Raw genomic sequence first — 21287 nt, forward strand, 5'->3', positions numbered from 1 at the left:
TCTATAGAGGCCCTTGGTCAGTATGGGTGAGGCCGGACGTTTACGAGCATAATCAGACAGACCCAATTCCACAGGCTTAAGGGTCTCAAACCCTCAGCCTATTTTAACCTTGGGCCGAATACCTACGCCGAGCGACTAGAAATATGCGCATACACACAACTTACATTCCCAATGTTGGGCTGTGTAGCCTCCAAAGATGTTATACCCACAGTGGGTCCTTTGCGATCGCAGAAAGAGTGAAAGGCAGAGGCTGCCCAGCCATCGCGAGAGGCGCGATATATCAGCGTGTTGTAACAGGCGCCTGCCGTCGTGTCTTTTAACCAACTGGTCAAAGTTTGGCATTGTTCCACTGACAAAATGCAGGAATCTTCAAAAGAACAGGGTTTGAGCTCTTCGATCATTCCTTGTACTTGATAAAACTCAGCTTCGGTAAACAACTCTCTTCGAATGATTTTGTCTTCTGGAACGATAAGCTGCCCTGTTCGGAGGTAATTTAGGATGTATCGGAAGTGTGTCCCATCGCGATAGATGAAGTAAGATCCATCCTCAGCGGGCTTTGAATCAAATCTTCCTGAAAACATGCCGTGCAAAATTGACCCGGGATCTTTTCTCACTGTCGCCAGGCTCGTAGTGAACAGCTGGCCACCGATGTTCAGTTTTAACGTCTCAGCAAAATGTACGTGCTCGAGTTTCTTTGCTACGTCATTAAAAGCTTCTTTTTCCTTATGAACCCGGAAAGTCTCCCGGTTTAAAATGTCGTAAATTTTCTTGATAAGGCGGATGACCTCGGCAAATTCTCCTTCGTCAGTAAAGTCGACGTCCTCCCTCGAATCTGCTGAATATCGAGCAGCCATACTGCTTTTTCGGTCGCGCTTGAAATCCCCTTCACGCATGCTTACCTTTGAGGGCGTATTAGGCTAGCAAGCATAGCAAAGGACAGTGAAAAATACTCCAGATCAGAGAATTGTGGACTGCTTTATCATCTCCTCCTTCTTCAAAATACAAACAAATACACTCGACTATCATAAAATAATGCGTTCAGACAAAAAATAAATTCGAAATGTAAGCTTATAAAGACTGAAAAGATTGACTTATGATTAAATCTACAAGTCTTCAACCTTTATGTTCGATATAGGAGTGGTTAGTTTATTAAAAAAAGAAGAGGAGATTGGGCGGATGCAATGATTGCGATGATTGAGATGTAAGCATGATTACCGTTTTTTAAAAGAATGTTTCAGCCTTTTGAACGCGTATGCAAATTTCCCGTAAGTTTGTCTTTCGGCCTCGTTGATTTTGAATGCGTCCGTTAGTATAAAAGCGGCCAATATTGCGAGATTAATTGAGTTTTCGGGCAGATAAGAGATATTTTCGGTGGTTGGGAGTGGCTGGTGGAAAATTTGTGGGTTGCCGTTGAACTAATGAAATAAGCCAGTATTTATTACTGATAAGAATTTCTTTGAGGGGTTGTGGAAAGTAATTAACAAAAAGGTAAAATCTCTTTTGTTTGTTCTGCTTTGGTGCGAAGAGCCTCTAGTTCAATTCTGTAGGGACGAACGTAACTTAAACCAGGGACTTTTGAACAAGAGTTTAGGGGTCATCTCTTACAGAGTCTGTGTCCGAAGTTTAGTTTGTTTTAATTACAAAAAAAGTTTTCTCTGAGTTAATACGATACTACGTCTAAAACACATCAGCACATCAGCGGTGCCTGATTTGGATACTTCGTGTTATTAATAATGAAGTTGAAAAAATCAATTAGTGTCTTTGAGATATGACTCCTTTTTTTAGCTACAAAAACAAAAAGCCTTTGTGGCTGTAAGTATGATTTAAAGCAACCTGGACACGAGGATTCTGGTAGAAAACTTTACTAATAATCGGATTTTCCTTGGAGTTGATTCTCTATTTTGCTGGAATAGGCAAATACTCACTATCATGGAAAAAGGCGGGATTAGCCATGAAAGAAAACTGGACCACATTATTCCTTGAATTAAGAGAAGAGGACTTGTGTAAATTCTCTGGAAAATTTAAATTCTGCTGGAGAAGGCTCAATTTTTCTGTAGAACATACCAGTTATATTATTCACGATCTGTTGCTCTGATAGTGGCTTTAATTACCACTGAGCCACACAAACAACTTAAGCCAGTAAGCAAGCTGAATATTTTGTACCAAGTTAATTTTTTCTCGATTTAAGACGTGGCCCCAGGACTAAACGAGATCTTTTTATCGGGTTAATCAACATTTTGTGCAGGAACATGTCATTTTTTGCTGATCTTGACTTATTCAGTTACACAGTATTACTTACTAAGTAATCGGCTCCTGTATTTGAACAACTCAGTTGATAATTTTTCTGAACATCCTTTGATAACTGACTCAGTGAGTCACGCTGGTAAAGAGTTGAAAACATTGCCGATCAGGCATGTTCTATGTGTCCCAGGTCGACGATGTCTTACTTCAAACCCAAGGAAGTGTTTGAAATCTCTTGAGATTTGTAAAGAAACAGTTTGTGTTTTTTGAATAATTAAATTGCAGACTTTTTGAAAATGGATAACGATTTCAGACTGCCTTGTATTTACTTCTTTAAAAACATTTCCCGGCTGCCTGGTCAAGCTTGGTCACTCCATTAAACACAGCGTACTTCCAGCTGTACGTCGTTTTCTTTCAGGCGTTATTTCTCGCATTTACTTAGAGACGCAGACCACTTTTTCAGGGATCCTGAAGTTCCTCTTACATTCTTCCCAGCTGCAACGCTTGCTGTTTACCATCCGATAAAAATACACGAAAAAGCATTATTTTGATTTAACATTCCTTAAACGCACATCCCGTGGGGATTTTTGGGTGGGGATGTGTCGCTGGGACCTTGGAACCCATGGCCTATACCGGAGCTAGTTCAGCTGAAATTTGCTACCCTATACTAGACTAAACTCCCCAAATCCCCCCTGTCCTAGAGTAGCTTTTAGGCTGATCGCATGAGTTGCGTAAATTTAAACTTGCCGATTTGATTTTCTTTTGACAGACAATCCCCGGTTTCCCTAGTCTAGACTAAAATCTCCAACCAATTGATCAGTTTCCTGAAAAATGATACCCTATTCTAGACCCAAACTCTCTGATTTATATACCTTATCCTAGAGTAAACTGCTTGAAAACCATACCCCTCACAGCGGCACATACCTATATAGCCCATATATGGCAGTACCCCCTTCCCTCCCTCCCATAATCCTGGGACGCGCATACAAGGCCTTTGAGTGAGAAGCAAACACTGACGGGGATCTCATCTGACTTAAACTATTTTTAGAATCTGTGCGCAGCACTAAGCTTAGCGGTATTTTCTTACAAATGCTATTTTCTCACTGAAAAACTTCTAGTAACAGCCAACTGTTGAGCTAAATGTCCCGGTAAGGTCTCGCGAAACTAGGAAAGCTAAACTTAACTTCAAACTCTCTCTGAAAGAGTAAAGATAACTCTAATACATGTTGTACTGTCGCAATTTGTAATAATCATCGTACTTTGTAATACCTGTCGCAATTTGTAATAAATCCATCGCACTTTGTAATACCTGTCGCAATTTGTAATAAACCGTGTCGCAATTTGTAATAAAAAAACTGTCGCAATTTGTAATAACAGTCCATCGCACTTTGTAATAAACTAAGCTGTCGCAATTTGTAATAATTCCATCGCACTTTGTAATAATTTTTTCAGAGTGATTCAACTTACTTCGTCAACATTAATATAATGCCAAAATATGCATCGTACTTCATAAACAAAGATGATGACGTCTGCTAGCATGTAACATGTTCGTAACATTTTCTTTGGTCAAACATGCATGTCTTCCGCTATAAATTTTTCTGCCTTGATTAATCACGTGACTAACTAGAAACGCTTTTATGAAAGACATGAAACTTCCTGTGACATATCACCAAAAAGATATAAATCACGTTTAAATTCAAAAATATTTAAATAAGAAAGGCAACATTTAACAACAGAAAATTCATGAATAACCTGGCATTCGTCGTCCAAATCCATGTTTGCTTGCCACGTGACACGTGAAGTCTTCGGCGGGGGGGGGGGGGGGGGGGGATAATCCCATATATGGATGGGCTAGATAGGTAAGTACCGCCTGATAGGGTATGGTTTTTGAGGATCTCGAGCCATTAATAGGGTATCATTTTTTACGTTGTTGGCCTTGTGTCTTTGGTTTGATCCTTAGATAGGATAACTCAAGTAGTAATGGATGGTTTATTCCACCCTTTCCATTTTGTGGAAAAAACAGTAATCCAGATCGAACACGCTCGGAAGAATTGCAAGGTCTTACGAGTTGTATATACGCAGGGAAGGATAATTTTTTACCATCCCCATGGTATTTGCTTTAGAGGACTCCTTACAGAAAACAATTGTTTTAAGATGGAATGAGTACTCCTTTTGTTCCTATATGGGACCAAATCAAGTGAGAAAAATGGACAAAATGCCCAGCCGGCTCAGTGTAAGACCCCAAGTGAGTGTTATAAAAACAGGTACATACGAAGGTATTGGCCAGCGACTAATTGGATTTTGTGTTTAGGTTTCTGTTGTGGTTCGAAGGTTTGCCACTAGTGACGTTTTGTTTTATTTGTAGTAAACATTTTGAATCTTTCCAGGCCTCGTTTGATTTAGTTGGCCAAAATATGGAAGCCACTATTACTTCTTTAAGATTGCTCGTTAGACAAGAACGGTGTACTATGTGATGTGTCAACCTGTTATAAGATCTAACAAGGAAAGCTTGAACTCTCCTGGTGTCCTTATTCGAATGATGTAGGATGGATATCACGATTAGCAGAAATTAAATGCTTTTTAATAATGGCTTGTTTGTGCCTACTGTGTCTAGCTCTGTCTAGATCCTCTACTCTGGCAATGCTCTGTCCAGAGGCACATCCCCGTATTGGCCATATAAGGAAGTACACCCGCCGGGTAACCATTGAATGCAAGCCACCTAGTACAATAGCAAGGTTCAAGAATACAGCATTTCGTAAGTCAGATAACTAATCAACATTAATCTAAAAAAATGTTTAGGACTGTGAATAAAGTTAAATGTTTGAATGAGCGGAGATGTTACGTGCTAGCAGACGACATCTCCATCTTTGTTTATGAAGTACTATGCATATTTTGGCGTTATATTAATGTTGACGAAGTAAGTTTAATTACTCTCAAAAGTTATTACAAGGTGCGATGGAATTATTACAAATTGCGACAGCTTAGTTTATTACAAAGTGCGATGGACAGTTGTTACAAATTGCGACAGCTTTTTTATGACAAAGTGCGGCACGGTTTATTACAAATTGCGACAGGTATTACAAAGTGCGATGGATTTATTACAAATCGCGACAGGTATCACAAAGTGCGATGATTATTACAAAATGCGACAGTACACATGTTAGTCAACTTGGAACGAAAAAACTTCTAGCTCATTAACAACAAAATTAGTTTGTCCAGCAAGGAATGTTTCACAGTTTACATCAGATGGGCATTCGTAAGAGTTTCCTATAGTGCTGTAGCTCTCTGAATTAACATTTGCTTTACTGGCAATGCGTAGATCAAGATTTCCAAACGTCGGTCCATATCTAGCGTCACAGTAGATCCCGTGTTGGTTTGCAGAACTCTTGATTGGCAGCTTCGTTGGTTCAGCACCAGATGGGTTAACAAGGCTGAATAAAAATGAATCTGTACAGTGTTTGTGCTCTCCAGCACTGGAACCTGCCCTCACTATACATATGCAAAAAAAAAAAGGCATGGCGTTTTCTTTACGTTTATGCTATACAATAATTGAACCAAAGGACAATTGTCCCTGGAAACCCGAGTGTTTCCAAAGTAGAGCAGTTAGTGTTAGCGTATGGAATACTTCTAGATTTTTAAACACCAAAGAGTTGGAGGATTTTCTTAATTATACACACCGAAGTTACAGCCTTTCTTAGGCCCAAGTACAACGTTGACCTTCACCTATGACGGAACTATGGGGGGTGGGGAGGTGACTCTATTGTTTTCTACCTACGTTTCTTGACCCACTCCGCCTGCCAGTGTGACGTCATCTAGTAACGGGCAAGAGCCTCGGGTCGCTTGTTCAAATTAGCAGGGGATACCACAGTCAATAGGACAAGCGAGGTCGAGAAAAAGCTAAGAAGCTAGTAATATAGTTTTTAGTATATACACACTCAGTGATCTTGGTGATTCAAGTAATCTAATTGGCTCGCTATCTCGGACTGTGACGTTTTAGTAAAATCCAACTAGTGGTCTATTATCAATGCTGCGTTCTGATTGGTTGAGCTACTACTAGGCTATATGTTATAGCCCACTAGTAGCGAAAAGCGCGGGCGTTTTGGCGGCATAAAAAGGTTAAAGTCTAGCTTTAATTATAAATAGTTAAAAGTTTTTTATTCTCGATATTTTTGACCAACTTGTTGGATATTACTAAAACAATTATTCCTCTCGCTGCCATGGCCTCTGAGTCAATAGCCCAGTCGGCCTTCGGCCTCATGGGCTATTGACTCAGAGCCCATTCGGGCTCGAGGAATAATTGTTAAATATTCACCGCGCTAGGCGGTGAATCGAATATGACGCAGAACAAAATCGCTGTCGGGAACTGGGTATTTTGCCAAAGTTTCATAGTAAGAACTTTTTGAAAATACAAGAATATCCAAGTGTTAATGACTTTGAAGGTAAGAAAAGACTTTATGATCATGGGGTTTAAACAGCATGATTTATTGTGAAGTGGTTTACTGTAGCTGACTTTTTGTAGGCTCGAAGCTATGTTTACCACTACAGAGGAAAACGAGGCAGCGTTGTCACTGTTTTGTGATTTCGGGATTTTCTCTCAAGACCAATTTTGCCTATAAATAGAAGTTAATTTATGGAGAAAAAAAGGAAGACAAATATTTTCGAAAATTGTACTTGCCAGCAAGTTAACAAGGCAAAGAATCCTGCAGATAAACAACGCTCACCTTGATCGTAGCCGTTGTTGACAGCATTTGGAAGAAGCGACAAAAACTGAACTTTCTCATTCACGGTGAGTTGACAGCGACAATTAAAGCTCTACTTTTCTTCTCAGAATTGGGTAGTTTTTTAAATTTTCGGCATTTTCTTTTAAACCGTTGATGCTAAAGTTTAAAAAATCGGTACAAAAAGATTAAAACCATCATTTCCCATGTTTGAAGCACATTCACTGTTTACGGCTTCGTGTTCACGCATGAATTCATCCGTCAATCAAACTAATCATTTTTTTAATGGTTTCTTTTCTGATTCTGTTGAGATCACTTCGTGTATTCGAATATACTAAAACAATTATCCACCTCAGGCGAAGTTAATATTGTTGAATAATCCCCTCGACCTCGTCTCGGGGATTATTCAACGTTATTCATTCAAAATATTTCCCCAATTCTGATTGGCTAAAAGCACAAGCATAATTCACCATAACCAGTTACTGATGACCAAATTGGTAAGATTTTGGTGTTTGACGAGGAAATGACGTCAAAAATGTAGCCCTCTTCAGGTTAATGCACCGTTAACCGAGAAGACCTGGGGACGAGGTTGAGTTGATTTCGTTGTGAAAACTAAAATGGTGGACACTTCACTCGTTTCAAGAGTAAGAAATACAGCTGGAACTAGGCCAAGTAATCAGGTAATGGGTACAAACATAGCAAAAACAGCAAGAAGACAACTCGGAAGGCAACATATGCTATTTGGCGAATATTTATGGAGCTGGCGACAAATCTAAACGAACACTATCGAAGATAAACTTAATATCGATGCAGGTAAGCATGTTTTAGCTATGTTTTTAAACTAGGAATTATTTTGAATGAATAATAAAGCAATTAATGAATTCGGCTTTTGTAGGAAATAAAGAATTAAGCAAATCTCGGAGGGTGTTATCCACCGAGGCCAAATAACACCCTCCTCGATCTGCTTAATTCTTCAAATCCTACTCAGCCTAATTCATTAATTGCTAAATATTAACTTCGCCTTCCGCGAATAATTGTTAAATATCGCTAATTTGATCGTAAGTGTGTGATCTTTGTTGTTGCTATATACTTTGCTCGTGTTACAGTGCTACGCGTCTTACCGTTGCCACTCGAGAAAGTTTTTTATTAAACTTTGACAGCTTTTTGCTAACTTCGAAACGAGCTAGCCTGAATTTCAGACAATTACTTCGAGTCGTTTTTACTCCCTCAGTAACGTCTGAATTGACCGGCCGTTAATGCCGTCCACTGACGTCACTACTTCTTTACTTTAACTCATGCAAAAAGTAAAACACATTTTCAAATGGCAAACCAAGAAATATCGATAGATAGATATATCGTTTGGAAATGTCTAAATGATACAGAATTGCTTTCCTCTCTTCGATCGTAATTCATGGTTAAAATTCAAACTGTTAACTGCATACATCGAATGCAAATATGGCGAACCTCTTGGCCGGCCCGGGTTTAGTGGCGCAAAAGCGAGGCTAGTGAGGCCACAGGCGGCCCAGACGAAGTGTGTGTCAATAACACTGACAAAATGGGACTATAAACTAAAATAGCCCAGAAGTCAAAATATAACAAAACAAAGCTAACATACCTTTAACTGAACGTCTCCTTGTCTTTCCCGGTCGGTTAAAGTAGCATTTTGTCGAGTTTTGCAATCGTAGGTACTATCCACTAAAGAATAATTAAAGGCTGGCTACAAGAAAAACGGACCATCTCCACGCGAAGCGCTATGAATTTGAAAATAATCGACGAATCCGCTCCAAATTGCTGTCGGCTAATCTGCAGGTAAAGTAGGTTCCGGCTTGCGGCTCCCCAAATCCATCGCGACTGCACGATAATCGCTCGCTCATCAACAAACACTTGACCTTTACGTTCCGCCATTAACCGCAAACGGGCAGGATTACTAGGCGATTTGAATTTTCAAAAATAGCGACCGCGTCCGCGACAATATAGCACGTGCTATGGGAGGGACGGTACCGCTGCTTCTCGGTCAATCGCGGAGCGGATTCGTTGATTAATCTCAAATTAGCGCTTCGCGTGGAGACGGTCCGTTTTCTTGTAGACAGCTTTTAATTCTTCTTTAGTGGATAGTACCTACGATTGCAAAACTCGACAAAATGCCACTTTAACCGTCCAGGAATTAGCCAATTGCACCACTGCGACGCAAGGTAATTTGACATGTGAAAAATAGCCATAAGTTATGCACGAGGTACGTTTAAAGATTCGGCACGCAAATTTGTTACTTTTCGGCTTGCTTTGGGTATTTGACGTAGTGACACCGGAATGAGTTAGAGCATAAGCATGCTTCTGGTTGGAGATATCGCGAGATCACTTCCAGTTCTTACGGCTACAAATATTTGAGGAGAAGCGCAAAGTAACGTCGTAAAAGAAATATTATTTTTGCTCGCCCTTCGGTTTGTAGTTACATATCTTTGCCCCGTTAGATCGCGGAGACGGAATGTAGCAGAAAAGTAAAAGATGGTTGATTTGTAGGTTTGATTTTTTTTAATTTGGTCGAGCAGCAAGTTTTATGTTTCTCTGCAGAACTCCGAACAGTCGGCGTGCGACGATTAGTTATTTTGGGCTTATAGATGGTTTTCACAGTGACGTCATCAAATTTTAAAGTCAAAATAGCCAGGTTTTACGAATTTTTATTTACACTAGGTTAACGATAAAGAAAAAGTAAATCTTTTTACACGTTTCCATTCCCGTAGCGTATTTCATTTCGAAAAGACAGCAATTTGAACCTTCGAGTTTTTACAGTGCGTGACACCAAAATCGGAATGCTGTCTCGTTGAAAAAAAATCTCTCCTCTTGATTTTCTGCAGTATAACCATTTCAAGTATTAGAAGATATGTTTATGCGCACGTATACTAGTTCTCGAGAAAGAGCTTTTATAGAAAAAATGAACTCCTGATGTTTTTGTTGATTTCCGGCGGCCATATTGGTGGGCCAAAACGGTACACCGATATGGCGTCTCCACACAAAGCTCTACAAACGTTCCGGCAAATAACTCAGAAACTGTGGGCCACAAAGACCTGAAACTTGCAAAAATCGTTTATATTTTAGTCTTTTATAACATTTTTTTTTCTTGGCTTCTTCCATTGGACGGTTTCCAATTTATTTTTTTGGTATTTATAGGAAACTGATTGAAACGTCGTGCGCAATTTATTTATGAAAGGAATTATAATCGAATTGGACTACAGCCGCGGGGTCATGCACCTAGCAGACTTCCGGTAAGAAGTTAAGAAGTCTGTGACACAAAAGGAGAAAAGTAAGGGAATTTGTATGGAAGGGTTTCCGGAAAAATATCATTTCTTACTATATTCCTCCACATTCACAATTAATCCACAACCGCGGCACCTAAGGTTACGCTCCAAAGCGTCTTGTTTTGTTACATTTTGACTTCTGGGCTATTTTAGTTCATGGGAGTCCCATTTTGTCCATGTTATTGACACACACTACATCTGGGCCGCCTGTGGTGAGGCCTCAAGCGTTTTGTTTTGACCGCGTCTTAGCGATTGAGTCGATCGATATGGTTTGCTTCGAGTTGTTGCGTGCCTGAGCGCCACCAAAAAGGAGATTTTACTCTACCTGCTACTGCTAACCCTAGACAGAAATATTCTATTCATTTTGTTATATCAAAAACATTTTCTCTGCCATAGACGCTGTTTGAAGCTGATGGAGCTGTATTTATCATGAATTTGAATATACAGTTGAGGAAAATTAGCTTAAGCTTGTATTTCAAAGGTATCTCGCATTATTTCGTGTTCAACGTGCCGATCGATGCACCCATAATCGATCAAACTAACTTTACTGTATTTGGTGGAGAATTAGGAAATCAACAGAGGCCCACACTCGAAAGGATTGATATGAAGCTAGGTCGGTTCAATTAGTGAAAGAATAGATGAAATATAAACATGTGTGATCTGTGAATGGAACCTGCTATTCTGGACCTTGCCTATTTTGAAGAAAAAAAAAAAGATTTAAGTTTTGATGACCTTGCTGGTCCCGTGCAAAAGCTGGCGATCCCACAACATGGCCTGCAAAACAAATTAACAAAATTATACAATTACGGACACAAAATATGTACCAGGTGTGCAAAGGTGTAAAGGATGCAAGGGCCCGTGCGATAATGGTAAATGAACATGTTGGTATAACGAAGCATGTGATGGCTCCCTCTTAAAAAAAAACTAATAAAAAAAAAACAAACAAAGAAAACAAGACTCGCCAAAAAAAGAATTCACTGGGCTGCTTCTGCTAACACTAGACAGAAATATTGTATTTTATCAAAACGAGAACTTTACTAAAACAGACAGCCAACTGCCCACTGATCCCGATCCATTGGCCTCATTGATTACACTGAGACGATCCTAATTTACGGTCTACCGCCTACATGAAAACCGTTTGCATATTAAACGCATTATTTTTTTTCCCACAATATAAAAGTTATTCAGTTTTAAGATTTTTCTCTTGGTATTTTTTTTCTAACTTACAATGATAAAATCCTTTGCATTGTGTGACCTATGTTGCTTTCATCGATCGGCACGAACTTTAAACAGGGAAAATAGATGAAATGATCGATAACATATTTTTTACCGTGATCTTAAGGTGACTCGACCCAGTTTTTTTGGGGGGGTACCCTCCTACTTTGAAGCTCTCTGGTATCCCCACCTTTACTTTTATCGTAAGTCTAACACATAGAATGGATAACATATAGATCAATCTACAATATAACATAAAATTTTTGGCGATCGGAGTAAATGTGACGTGGTTATAATGCCACGCCCCTTTGAGGTCTGAGTCGAAAATCTGCTGTTGCAGGCATTTTTTCGTGAAAATCTCTCGGCTACACATAGCGCGCATTAGTGCCTTGCGCTGAACAGAGTTTCACCAAAATCGCAAAGACCCAATTCGAGAAATTCAGCAGTTTCCAAATTTAGGTCATAATTTATGCGAAAATGATAAGCAAACTTTACACGGATTATATCTAATAAACTATGAGATTCATCTCTTTATTTTGAGCATCCTTATAACAGATGGGTCCTTGCAAGTCAGCAAAACGCTTTAGGGCCTTGTAAATGCGCGCGATTTCGAGCAAAGCAAACATATAGAAATGATAGTTTTCGCTATTTGTTGACGTTTGTCAGCGTTTAAGAGTCCTTCTCACGAAAAAAGCATTTTCTTAAAAATTCGTAGTTTTTTTTCCTTCAAATTTTTTCAGGGCCACAATTGATTAACTAACTACCCGGACTCTGAATTTCATGGTCATTGAAAAACTGTGACATTATCTTCTATAAGCCCAAACTTGAGTAAACATTGAAGATTTTTAGCGTTTTGGCTGAGTTTGTGCTTTGGGAGTTGTCTATTGTTTCTAGTCTGTCATTATACAGCATTCTTGTTCAGCACGCGTGCAATGACCGCGCTTGGCTGACTTCCGAATGCTCACCGAGATATGATCAGTTTGGTACAGTGAGACAGGCCATCGCTTGATACATACAGGTTTAACTCACAGTTTTTAATCAATTCTCGTGTTTCTTGTGCCTTTGCAAAAAAATCAAGAAGTGCTACACACTAAATCTACTTACTATTAAAAAAATATCCTCTTTTCATAAGTTTAATGCAAGCCAATAATCAAACCAACTCGTGACGGGAATATCTCGGTGAGCATTCGGAAGTCAGCCAAGCGTGGTCATTGCACGCGTGCTGAACAAGAATGCTGTATAATGACAGACTAGAAACAATAGACAACTCCCAAAGCACAAACTCAGCCAAAACGCTAAAAATCTTCAATGTTTACTCAAGTTTGGGCTTATAGAAGATAATGCCACAGTTTTTCAATGACCATGAAATTCAGAGTCCGGGTAGTTAGTTAATCAATTGTGGCCCTGAAAAAATTTGAAGGAAAAAAAACTACGAATTTTTAAGAAAATGCTTTTTTCGTGAGAAGGACTCTTAAACGCTGACAAACGTCAACAAATAGCGAAAACTATCATTTCTATATGTTTGCTTTGCTCGAAATCGCGCGCATTTACAAGGCCCTAAAGCGTTTTGCTGACTTGCAAGGACCCATCTGTTATAACGATGCCCAAAATAAAGGGATGAATCTCATAGTTTATTAGATATAATCCGTGTAAAGTTTGCTTATCATTTTCGCATAAATAATGACCTAAATTTGGAAACCGCTGAATTTCTCGAATTGGGTCTTTGCGATTTTGGTGAAACTCTGTTCAGCGCAAGGCACTAATGCGCACTATGTGTAGCCGAGAGATTTTCAAGAAAAAATGCCGGCAACAGCAGATTTTCGACTCAGACCTCAAAGGGGCGTGGCATTATAACCACGTGATATTTACTCCGATCGCCAAATATTTTATGTTATATTGTAGACTGATCTATATGTTATCCATTCTATGTGTTAGACTTACGATAAAAGTAAAGGTGGGGATACCAGAGAGATTCAAAATAGGATGGTACCCCCCCAAAAAAACTGGGTCGAGTCACCTTAATATGAGTTAAAAATTCGCTCGAGTTCACTTTTTGTCTCACCTGTGACTAACGTTTTTTCATGGCAGAAAATTATGCCGCTTCATAACTCCCCTAACGTTTTTGTCCCAGTTAAGCAATATCGAAGCACTGTATTCACAGTCCTTGAATATTAAAAAGACTGAACGAAACGCACTATGTACCCTTGTTTACTTCTGATCACATACGCACGAACTCTCTGGTTTCAAGCCATTCATTTAAATGCGCAATAATTGACCCCTAAATTGATTAAAACCCTATGGTTCATTCAGTATTAATTCGGTTTTTGCCCTTCACATTTACTGGTGTTAGTTCGTACTCAAAACACCTTTAGGAAAATAAAGGTCGTGTAAGTCATGTGTATTATGTTTCCAGATAAATCGATTATAGGCTTTTTTAAGTTCCTATTTTGCAGTGGGTTACGTGGCGGTCCGCGCTCACGTTGTGATCGGCGCGGTCCACATTCTATCGTTGCAGGTAACGTGTCTTCTGATTCAATTCCGGGTGTGCTGGGCATTGTTTCTTCTGTTGAGTCTGCGTTTGGTGGTTGTCCCTCTTGTTCTTGCCCGGAGTGCTTATAGGTACGATTTCAAGTGCCGTGTCCACCAGCTGGCTCTGATTTCGCTCTCCTTGTTTGGAAATGAACACGGGGAACTGCTGCTCCCATATATTGCTTGCTGTCTTGACCACACAAGACCTTGGAGTGGGCTTTTCTACCACCTCCCCGTAGATCTATGGTTAAGACTTGTTTGTGGGGCAGGTTTTGAGGTACACTTTCTCCCCTTCTGTGAACCTATTTCTCCTTTCTGCAGTGTTTCCTTACAACGCTAGGACACGCTACTTTTGGGACGAGCAGACTGGTAGCTGTAGGGATAATGTCCCGAAGTTTTCGGGACATAGAGAGCTCAGCAGGGAAATGGTCTTATCCTTGTTGGGGCTTGTTTCGGTACACTAAGAGAGCTAAGTACGGGTCCTCGTGACTTTGGGCCGTTGTCAGTTATGCATTCGTCTGGAATTCCGTATCGGGCAAAACTTCTTTCATGGCTCGTATGACTGTGCTAGTCAATGCGTTTCGCAAAGGTTCGAGCTCAAAGTAGTCACTGAGTGGTCCACCAGGACGAGTTCATTGCTACCATTTGAGTTGAAATAGGTCTGCACTCACTTTTGACCATGGCCGACAATGTATGTGGTGTGACCCCATGGGTTCTCGAGGTCGCTCGCTTAAGTGCTGTGCGCAAACTCCTCAAGATGAACATGTCTGCCTAATCGCTGCTTGCATACTCGGCCAGTACACTGATTCGCGTGCTCGTCGTATACTGTTATCTCCGCCTTGGTGAGCTTTGTGTATCTTCCGTAACATTTCAGGTCGCAAGGATGTGGGCACGATAACTTGATGAGACTTGTAAAGGATTCCATTACACACTGTGATCTCGTCTCTTCAATCTTAGTAAACTCTGATTTGCTCGGGCACTTCCTTCCTTTCTAAAGGCCATCCACTCAGCACCCCTTTATGCAATACTGCTAGAAGAGGGTGTTTTGAAGTCTCCTTTCTGATCCGGTTCATTGTTTTAACTGTTACTCTATCTGCCCCCAGATCCATTTGTGCCAGTTCCACACGAAACACTTCGCACTCTTGCATGACTGTTCGGCTTGTGTCATCATGAACACTGGTGGCTTCGGGAGACAGAGTGTCTGCTACAAAAAGCTCTTTCCCCCTCTTATAACTAACGGTGAACTTGCACTTCTGCAACTTCGGCATCATTCTTTGCAATCTGCAGGGCCGCTCTACTCAAGGTCTCGTAAAGATTGTCTCCAGGAGTTGATGGTCTGGGTGGACTGTGATGTCATGTTTGCCGTACAAGTAAGTAATGCCATTTATCCATGCAGGATACGATCGCAAGAAACTCTTTCTCGGTTTGAGAATTGTTTCGTTCTGTGGTGTGTGAAGAGAAACAGACAGGATGTCTCTCTTGCAGTAAAACCCCACCTATTGCATAGTCAGATGCGCCTATTTGAAGTGTCACTGGGGGGTGTGGGCCATAATAGCGCAGAGCAGTTATTGAGGCGATGACACTTTTAGGTGAGTTAAATGCTGTTTCGTGACTTTCAGACCAAAGAAATACGGAGTCATCTTTGGTAAGGGTCCGCAATGGCAAGACTGTTTCGGACAGTTTTTTGACAGAATTTGGACAGGTATTGGCACATTACCAGGAAGAGTTGCACTGCAGCTTTTTCAGTTGGAGCTGGCATTTCTCTGATGGCGGCTACTTTGGCAGGATCAGCTCTACCCCTGGGGGTAGGCTTGTGTCCCTTGGGTGGGCTTGTGTCTCATGAAAGTGACAAAGGGAGGTTTGGACTGACAGTTTTTCGGAGAAAATCGTAGATCGTGTTCAGCACACTTCTCCAAGAGCTGCACCAAGTTTCGGTAAGTGTCGATGTCAGCGTCATCTTTTGTGTCGCCACACCCATGCACGCAAATATCATCAGCGCTAGCGCTGTTAATTACACCGCGTAAACCGTCTAAGAATTCGTGCTGTCGCCTCTGGCAATACCGAAAGTCATGAGGTTATAGCGATAGCGAACGTTTTGCCCCTGAAATGTCGTGTGTAGAGAGGACTTTTCATCCAGTACAATGGTGTGGAATGCTTCAGATACATTAACAATGGTGAAGACTTTGACTTTTGTTAGTCAAGGAAGCTTCTCTTCGATGGTCGGTATCGCGCATTTGGGTCTCTTAATCGCGTTATTTATGGTTTGGCTTGCAGGGTCAATACAGATGCGAAGTTTGCCGTTTGGTTTTTCTTTAACCAGCATGTTAGACAGCCAATCTGTACGTTGGGTAACAGGCCTAATAATCCCTTCTTCACAAAACCTTTTGAGTTCTTCATTTACCAGGTCTAACTTTACCGCGGGCACTCGGCGTAATGGAGCATGTACAGGTGTAACAGAGGGGTCCAACTCAATATACTCAATATGCATAGGTGTTCCGAGGGGTTCGCGCGCCCCGGTCTAAACACATTGGCATACTGCTGTAAAAATGTCCTCCGCCGTTAGCATTCCGGGTGAGGAAGGAATTTGCGGCGGTTTTCCAGAATCTCTTCCTCAACTGCGTTTGTTTCGTGGGCATAAATCTTCAAATACTCCAGAGCCTGCACATCCTTTCCGCAGAGAACTCAAGAAAATTAAGGCATGGGTCTTCTATTTAATTCCTCAAAAACCGGGGGGTGGTCTAACTTCTTAAACTTTCAATATAGCACAAAATAACTTAAGGACAGACTTCGTTGGTATAAATTTAATAACTTTGAATGATGAGTGGAGTTACTAATTGTCACGTGACCTATTAAGGCTATTTTTAGCACAAAAATCTATTTGGCAAAATGGCACCATTTTTAATTACTTTCTGGAAGTTGCAGTTATCGTCTATAGTTCATTAGACTAGTGGGTACATCATTTCTGTGTCCGGGCCTTTTAAGTTAATCTTTTAGACAGGAACGAAATTCGAAAATCGTTTAATAAGGGGACTGGGTACTAGTACAAAATCCCGTTTATTTTCACTTTCAATAAACTATTCACCAAAGCCCGGGCACAGACGTTTAGTCGTTCATCAAGGGACATGTTTAATTGCAACTTCTTTGATTGACTGCTAATGTAAAATGGTGCCATTTCTAATTTAAGTTTTTTTCGCGCAAAATGGCCGTTAAAGGTCACGTGACCTTATTTACATATTCTTTTACTCGGAATCGCATAAACTTTTGAGAGTCATTATTTTAGTCAAGTTTTGTCGCTATAGGCCTTAATGCTCAAAATATAGACCACCCCTCGACTTTTTGAGGGAAATTGAAAAAACCGTCCATGCCTTAATTTCCCTTAGAAGTGGTGGTTTGTCGCCCGGGACGTCCGCCACAAGGAAGATCTATTGTCTGTAGTCTGCCTCTTCTGTCGCAAATTAGGGTACTTGACCTTTTGGCCGCATTGTTTGGCTTCCATATGAGCTGATTCTGCTTCTGGTCTTTGAAATAAGTGGCTTAATAAATCGCTGGGCATGGTGTTACAAGTTGAAGCTGAGTTGATTTGTGCTCTCACAAGTTCGATTTCCCGTCGTGAACAAGGTGTAAATGAGCGAAGAACTTCTTTGCACACTCGGTGTTGCTTTGCATTTCGCTACAAACGCTTCCTCATCTGCATCATCATCAGGGAAATTTGACTGTTGTACGTTGCCTGCTTGCTTTCTTGTTCCTGCTTAACATGTACGAGCGAAATGACCAACGATTCCACACTTATTACATTTCTTGCCAAACGCAGGGCAATGATGTTGCACTGGGATGGCTGCCGCGACGCCAAAAACACAGTAGCGTTGGTGGAGCGGGGGTCTGATTCTCAGGTGTGGATTTGTTCGTGAAATTTACTTGCTCCTGCTGGGTGCCTCGGTCAGTTTTCATTAACTGGTTCGCAAAAGTAGTCGCCTCAAAACTTTTAGCGATTTAAACAACTTCCCACAACTTAACCTTGGCTTGTGCGGCGTCTCGGTGTCTTTGGCCTTTACCAATTAGTTTTACATGCAGGGTTTCAGACGTTAACTCAGCGATAAACTGGTTTCGCATAAAACTCGTCAGCGAAATTCTCATATTCGCACTGTGAAGCTTGATTTCGTATACGCGTTTCCCAAGAGGTGATCGATTCATCCTCATGTTACAGCAGGCGAAGAAACTTCTATCTTTCACCGGACATCCCGATGCTTGTGCCCTAATTCTTCTGGGCATTAATGACCAAGTAAGGTTTCGCCAGATCTTCTGCTGAAAGCCCTAAACTGTATTTGTAGTCCGCTATGCCCGCAGGGGATAGTTACGCCCGAAAACATGCCATCACTTTCTCTGGTTTCGTCCATTTTGCAGCCTCTGTCTCCTTCGACGGATCGAGTCAGTTTTGCATGGTGCAGTAGTCCTTCAGTTCTTCAATTTATACCTCAATGTCGTGTTTATCATCTCCCGTTGTTTTAAAATCTAAAGAAGGAGCGTTTAAAGCCATGGTTGCCGATAAATTTAATTGTTAAGCCATATAAATGCTGTGAGGGAGGAGAAAAGAACCACCCACTGCCATCATGTTAACGTCTCTGTTACATGTCCTAAAATGCATATGAATATTTATTGCGCTGCAATCTCTAAATATTCACAAGGTGTGCAAAGGCGTAAAGTATGCAAAGATACGTGCGATAATATGGTAATAACTTGTTGGTGCAACGAAGCATGTAATACATAGATGTGTAACAAAGTCAATAATGAAAACCTATAAACTGGAAAGCGAATCCCAGTGGCCCTTTCATAACGTAATGAAAAAGCCGTTTAGCTTTACAAGACTCAAAATTGATAGTACGTGAAAACGTACCCCTAGTGTTGCAGCCTTGGTGGTAATTTTCAGCCCTTGTTCCCTATAATGTACGGCGAGCTACTGAGCAATTCCTTTTGGACTTCCGCGCGTTATGTTGACCTTGCCCAGCAGAATCTAGTGAGTTGCAAATAAGAACGAAATAAAAAGAGCTGCAACCCTGCTCTCAAAAGCTACTGAAGAAAATGCTTACCATTCCAGCTTTTCCAAGACGTTTCTGTGTAGCCTCCAAAAATGTAATTTCCACTCTTGACTAACGTAACAGTGGGTCCCTTGTGGTCGCATTGAACATGAAAGTCAGAGGAATCCCACCCGTCTCTTGAGGCTCGATAAGCCAGTACAAAGGTGGAATGACGGCGCTTCAGTTCCTTTTTGAGCCAGCTGTTGACAAGTACTTGCTTCTGTTCAGTAGACAAGATATTGGATCCCAGAAAGGGTGGAGGGCAGATGCCATTCATAATTTCTCGAATCTTGTAAAATTCTGCCTCCTCTAGCAATTCCATACGGACTGACTTGTCTTCCGGGAGAAGGAGATGCCCGGTGCGTAGGTAATTCAAGATATACCGGAAGTGGGTTCCATCGCGATCGATGAAGTAAGATCCGTCTTTTGTGGCCTTTGTGTCGAATCTTTTCGAGAACATGGCGTGTAAAACCGATTCAGGATCTTTTTTAAGCGTTTCAAGACTCGTAGTAAAATACTGACCACCTACGTTCAGCTTGATGGTTGAGGCGAAGTGAACATGTTTAAGTTTCATTGCAGAGGATTCGAATGCTTCTTTCTCCTTGCGAAGATCAAGAGCTTGTTGTTTCATAATGCGGTAAGCTTTCTTCATGTGGCCAATAGCATCTCCTAGTGCTTCATAACTTGGTTTTTCAATCTGTTCATACTCATCATCAATCTCGCAAGTGCGTAAGGAACTACTACATTTTTCAAAACTGATGGCGAAAATGAAGAATACCTGACATACGGCAAACAACGCCATGATAGAGTCGTTAACTCACGATTTCGTGACAAGCGGTGACAAAGGAGGGGGGCTGGCCAGCGAGGTCTGGAACCGAGCCTCGCCCCAGCTAAAAAATTTGGCCGAGTGACAGTGAGTACCAATTTTCCTTCAAAATAAATATGGCAGAAAAGCACTCGCTTTCATACTCCAGAATGACATCATTTCACTTTTCCTGCATGAAATTTCTGTCTCTCGAAGTTTTTGCTTGATAAAATGTTCATGAAAGTGTAAGCCTCTTTAATGTTTAAGGAAAAAATTCCAGGATAGCACGAGCAGGACTTGGTCCGGGAATATCGGAGCTACAGTCCAGTCGGCACCCAAACCACCGAGAAGCTCAAAATTTCGGTCCCAATGTAAATGGTCGCTTGATTCGATTGGAAACTTTGTTTCAACTGAAAAATGTCGTTCCATTTTTACTGGGCTGCCTGTGTTATAAATTGGGCTCGGTTTTTCCTTCTGGCACAAATTGTACTCTGGCGTGTTCAGGGCATGCGCAAGATATAAGTGTATGCGTAGAATGCGAAAAATAGATCAGCGGACTTCAGCAGAGTACATTCGGAGGAGCTCGTAGCGACTCAAAACTATTAGCAATCTATCTTCGGTGGAAGCATACGAATACAAATGTACGATACTATGCGAGAGACCCATTTACAAGCGAACTCATCCGAGTGAGTCTTTATCAGGAAACCTTGTACAGTAAGTGAGCTACCTACTGAGTTAGAAGCAAGAGAGGATAAAGGGGACAGAGAAGGCATCCCCCATACACACCCTATTCCATAGGTAATTCGTCTCGAGTTATTTTTAGAATCGGAATAAAGTTACCTCGCGCGTTGCGTGGATGATTCGTGGAGGTTTTGCATGACTAAACGTCGTGCAAAGCATGTCGGGCGAAAGGCAATGAAAGCGTAAAGAGATCGAGAGCATTCCCGAATATTGAAGCGAAATGAGTCGGCGCTCACCTGGGAAAAGGGAATCGCTGGACTCTTTGACAACCCGTAAAATCAGTTTACTCGAAGTTGTCGTAGCCTCAGTGCTTTAATAAAATGAGAAATTTTGCCGGTCTATTGAAACGGGTCGTTTATACAATAAAGCAAGTAAGACGCCAAGTGTTATTTTTGTTGCATAATAAAAGACTAATAAAAGAATAAATATCAAACCAGAAATTGCTCTCTTCAAACTGTAAATTGTAAATGATCCTGAGAGAATATTCAGTGTGTTAAGGATTTCCCTCCACTACTGTTAGCTCCATACAAGAGAGGAAGGGCGATTCTTTTTTTAATTTCCGTTTCGCTGACACAGCTTTAGCAGAAATCTCTCTGTAGTCGTTTTCGTCGACAAAACGAATAGCAATATCGCTCTCCGCGTTTTCCGCCATTTTGTTCTGCGTCAATTCGTG

The 21287-nt window shown here is 41.0% G+C and overlaps 1 protein-coding gene and 1 pseudogene across 1 annotated transcript; both read right to left on the reverse strand.

Moving 5' to 3' along the window:
* Nucleotides 1-135: 135 nt before the first annotated feature.
* Nucleotides 136-857, reverse strand: LOC140942092 (BTB/POZ domain-containing protein KCTD4-like; annotated as a pseudogene).
* A 4497-nt stretch (nucleotides 858-5354) lies between these two features.
* LOC140940832 (uncharacterized) lies at nucleotides 5355-19849 on the reverse strand. Its single transcript, XM_073389795.1, has 3 exons — nucleotides 19081-19849; nucleotides 10985-11026; nucleotides 5355-5730 (listed from the first exon to the last, which is right to left on the reverse strand). Exons 1-3 carry the CDS (start codon nucleotides 19718-19720, stop codon nucleotides 5402-5404), a joined length of 1011 nt encoding a protein of 336 aa, XP_073245896.1. The 5' UTR covers nucleotides 19721-19849; the 3' UTR covers nucleotides 5355-5401.
* Between the last annotated feature and the right edge of the window lie 1438 nt (nucleotides 19850-21287).

This window comes from Porites lutea, chromosome 6 (assembly GCF_958299795.1).
Source record: "Porites lutea chromosome 6, jaPorLute2.1, whole genome shotgun sequence".
NCBI classification, from domain to species: Eukaryota; Metazoa; Cnidaria; class Anthozoa; order Scleractinia; family Poritidae; genus Porites; species Porites lutea.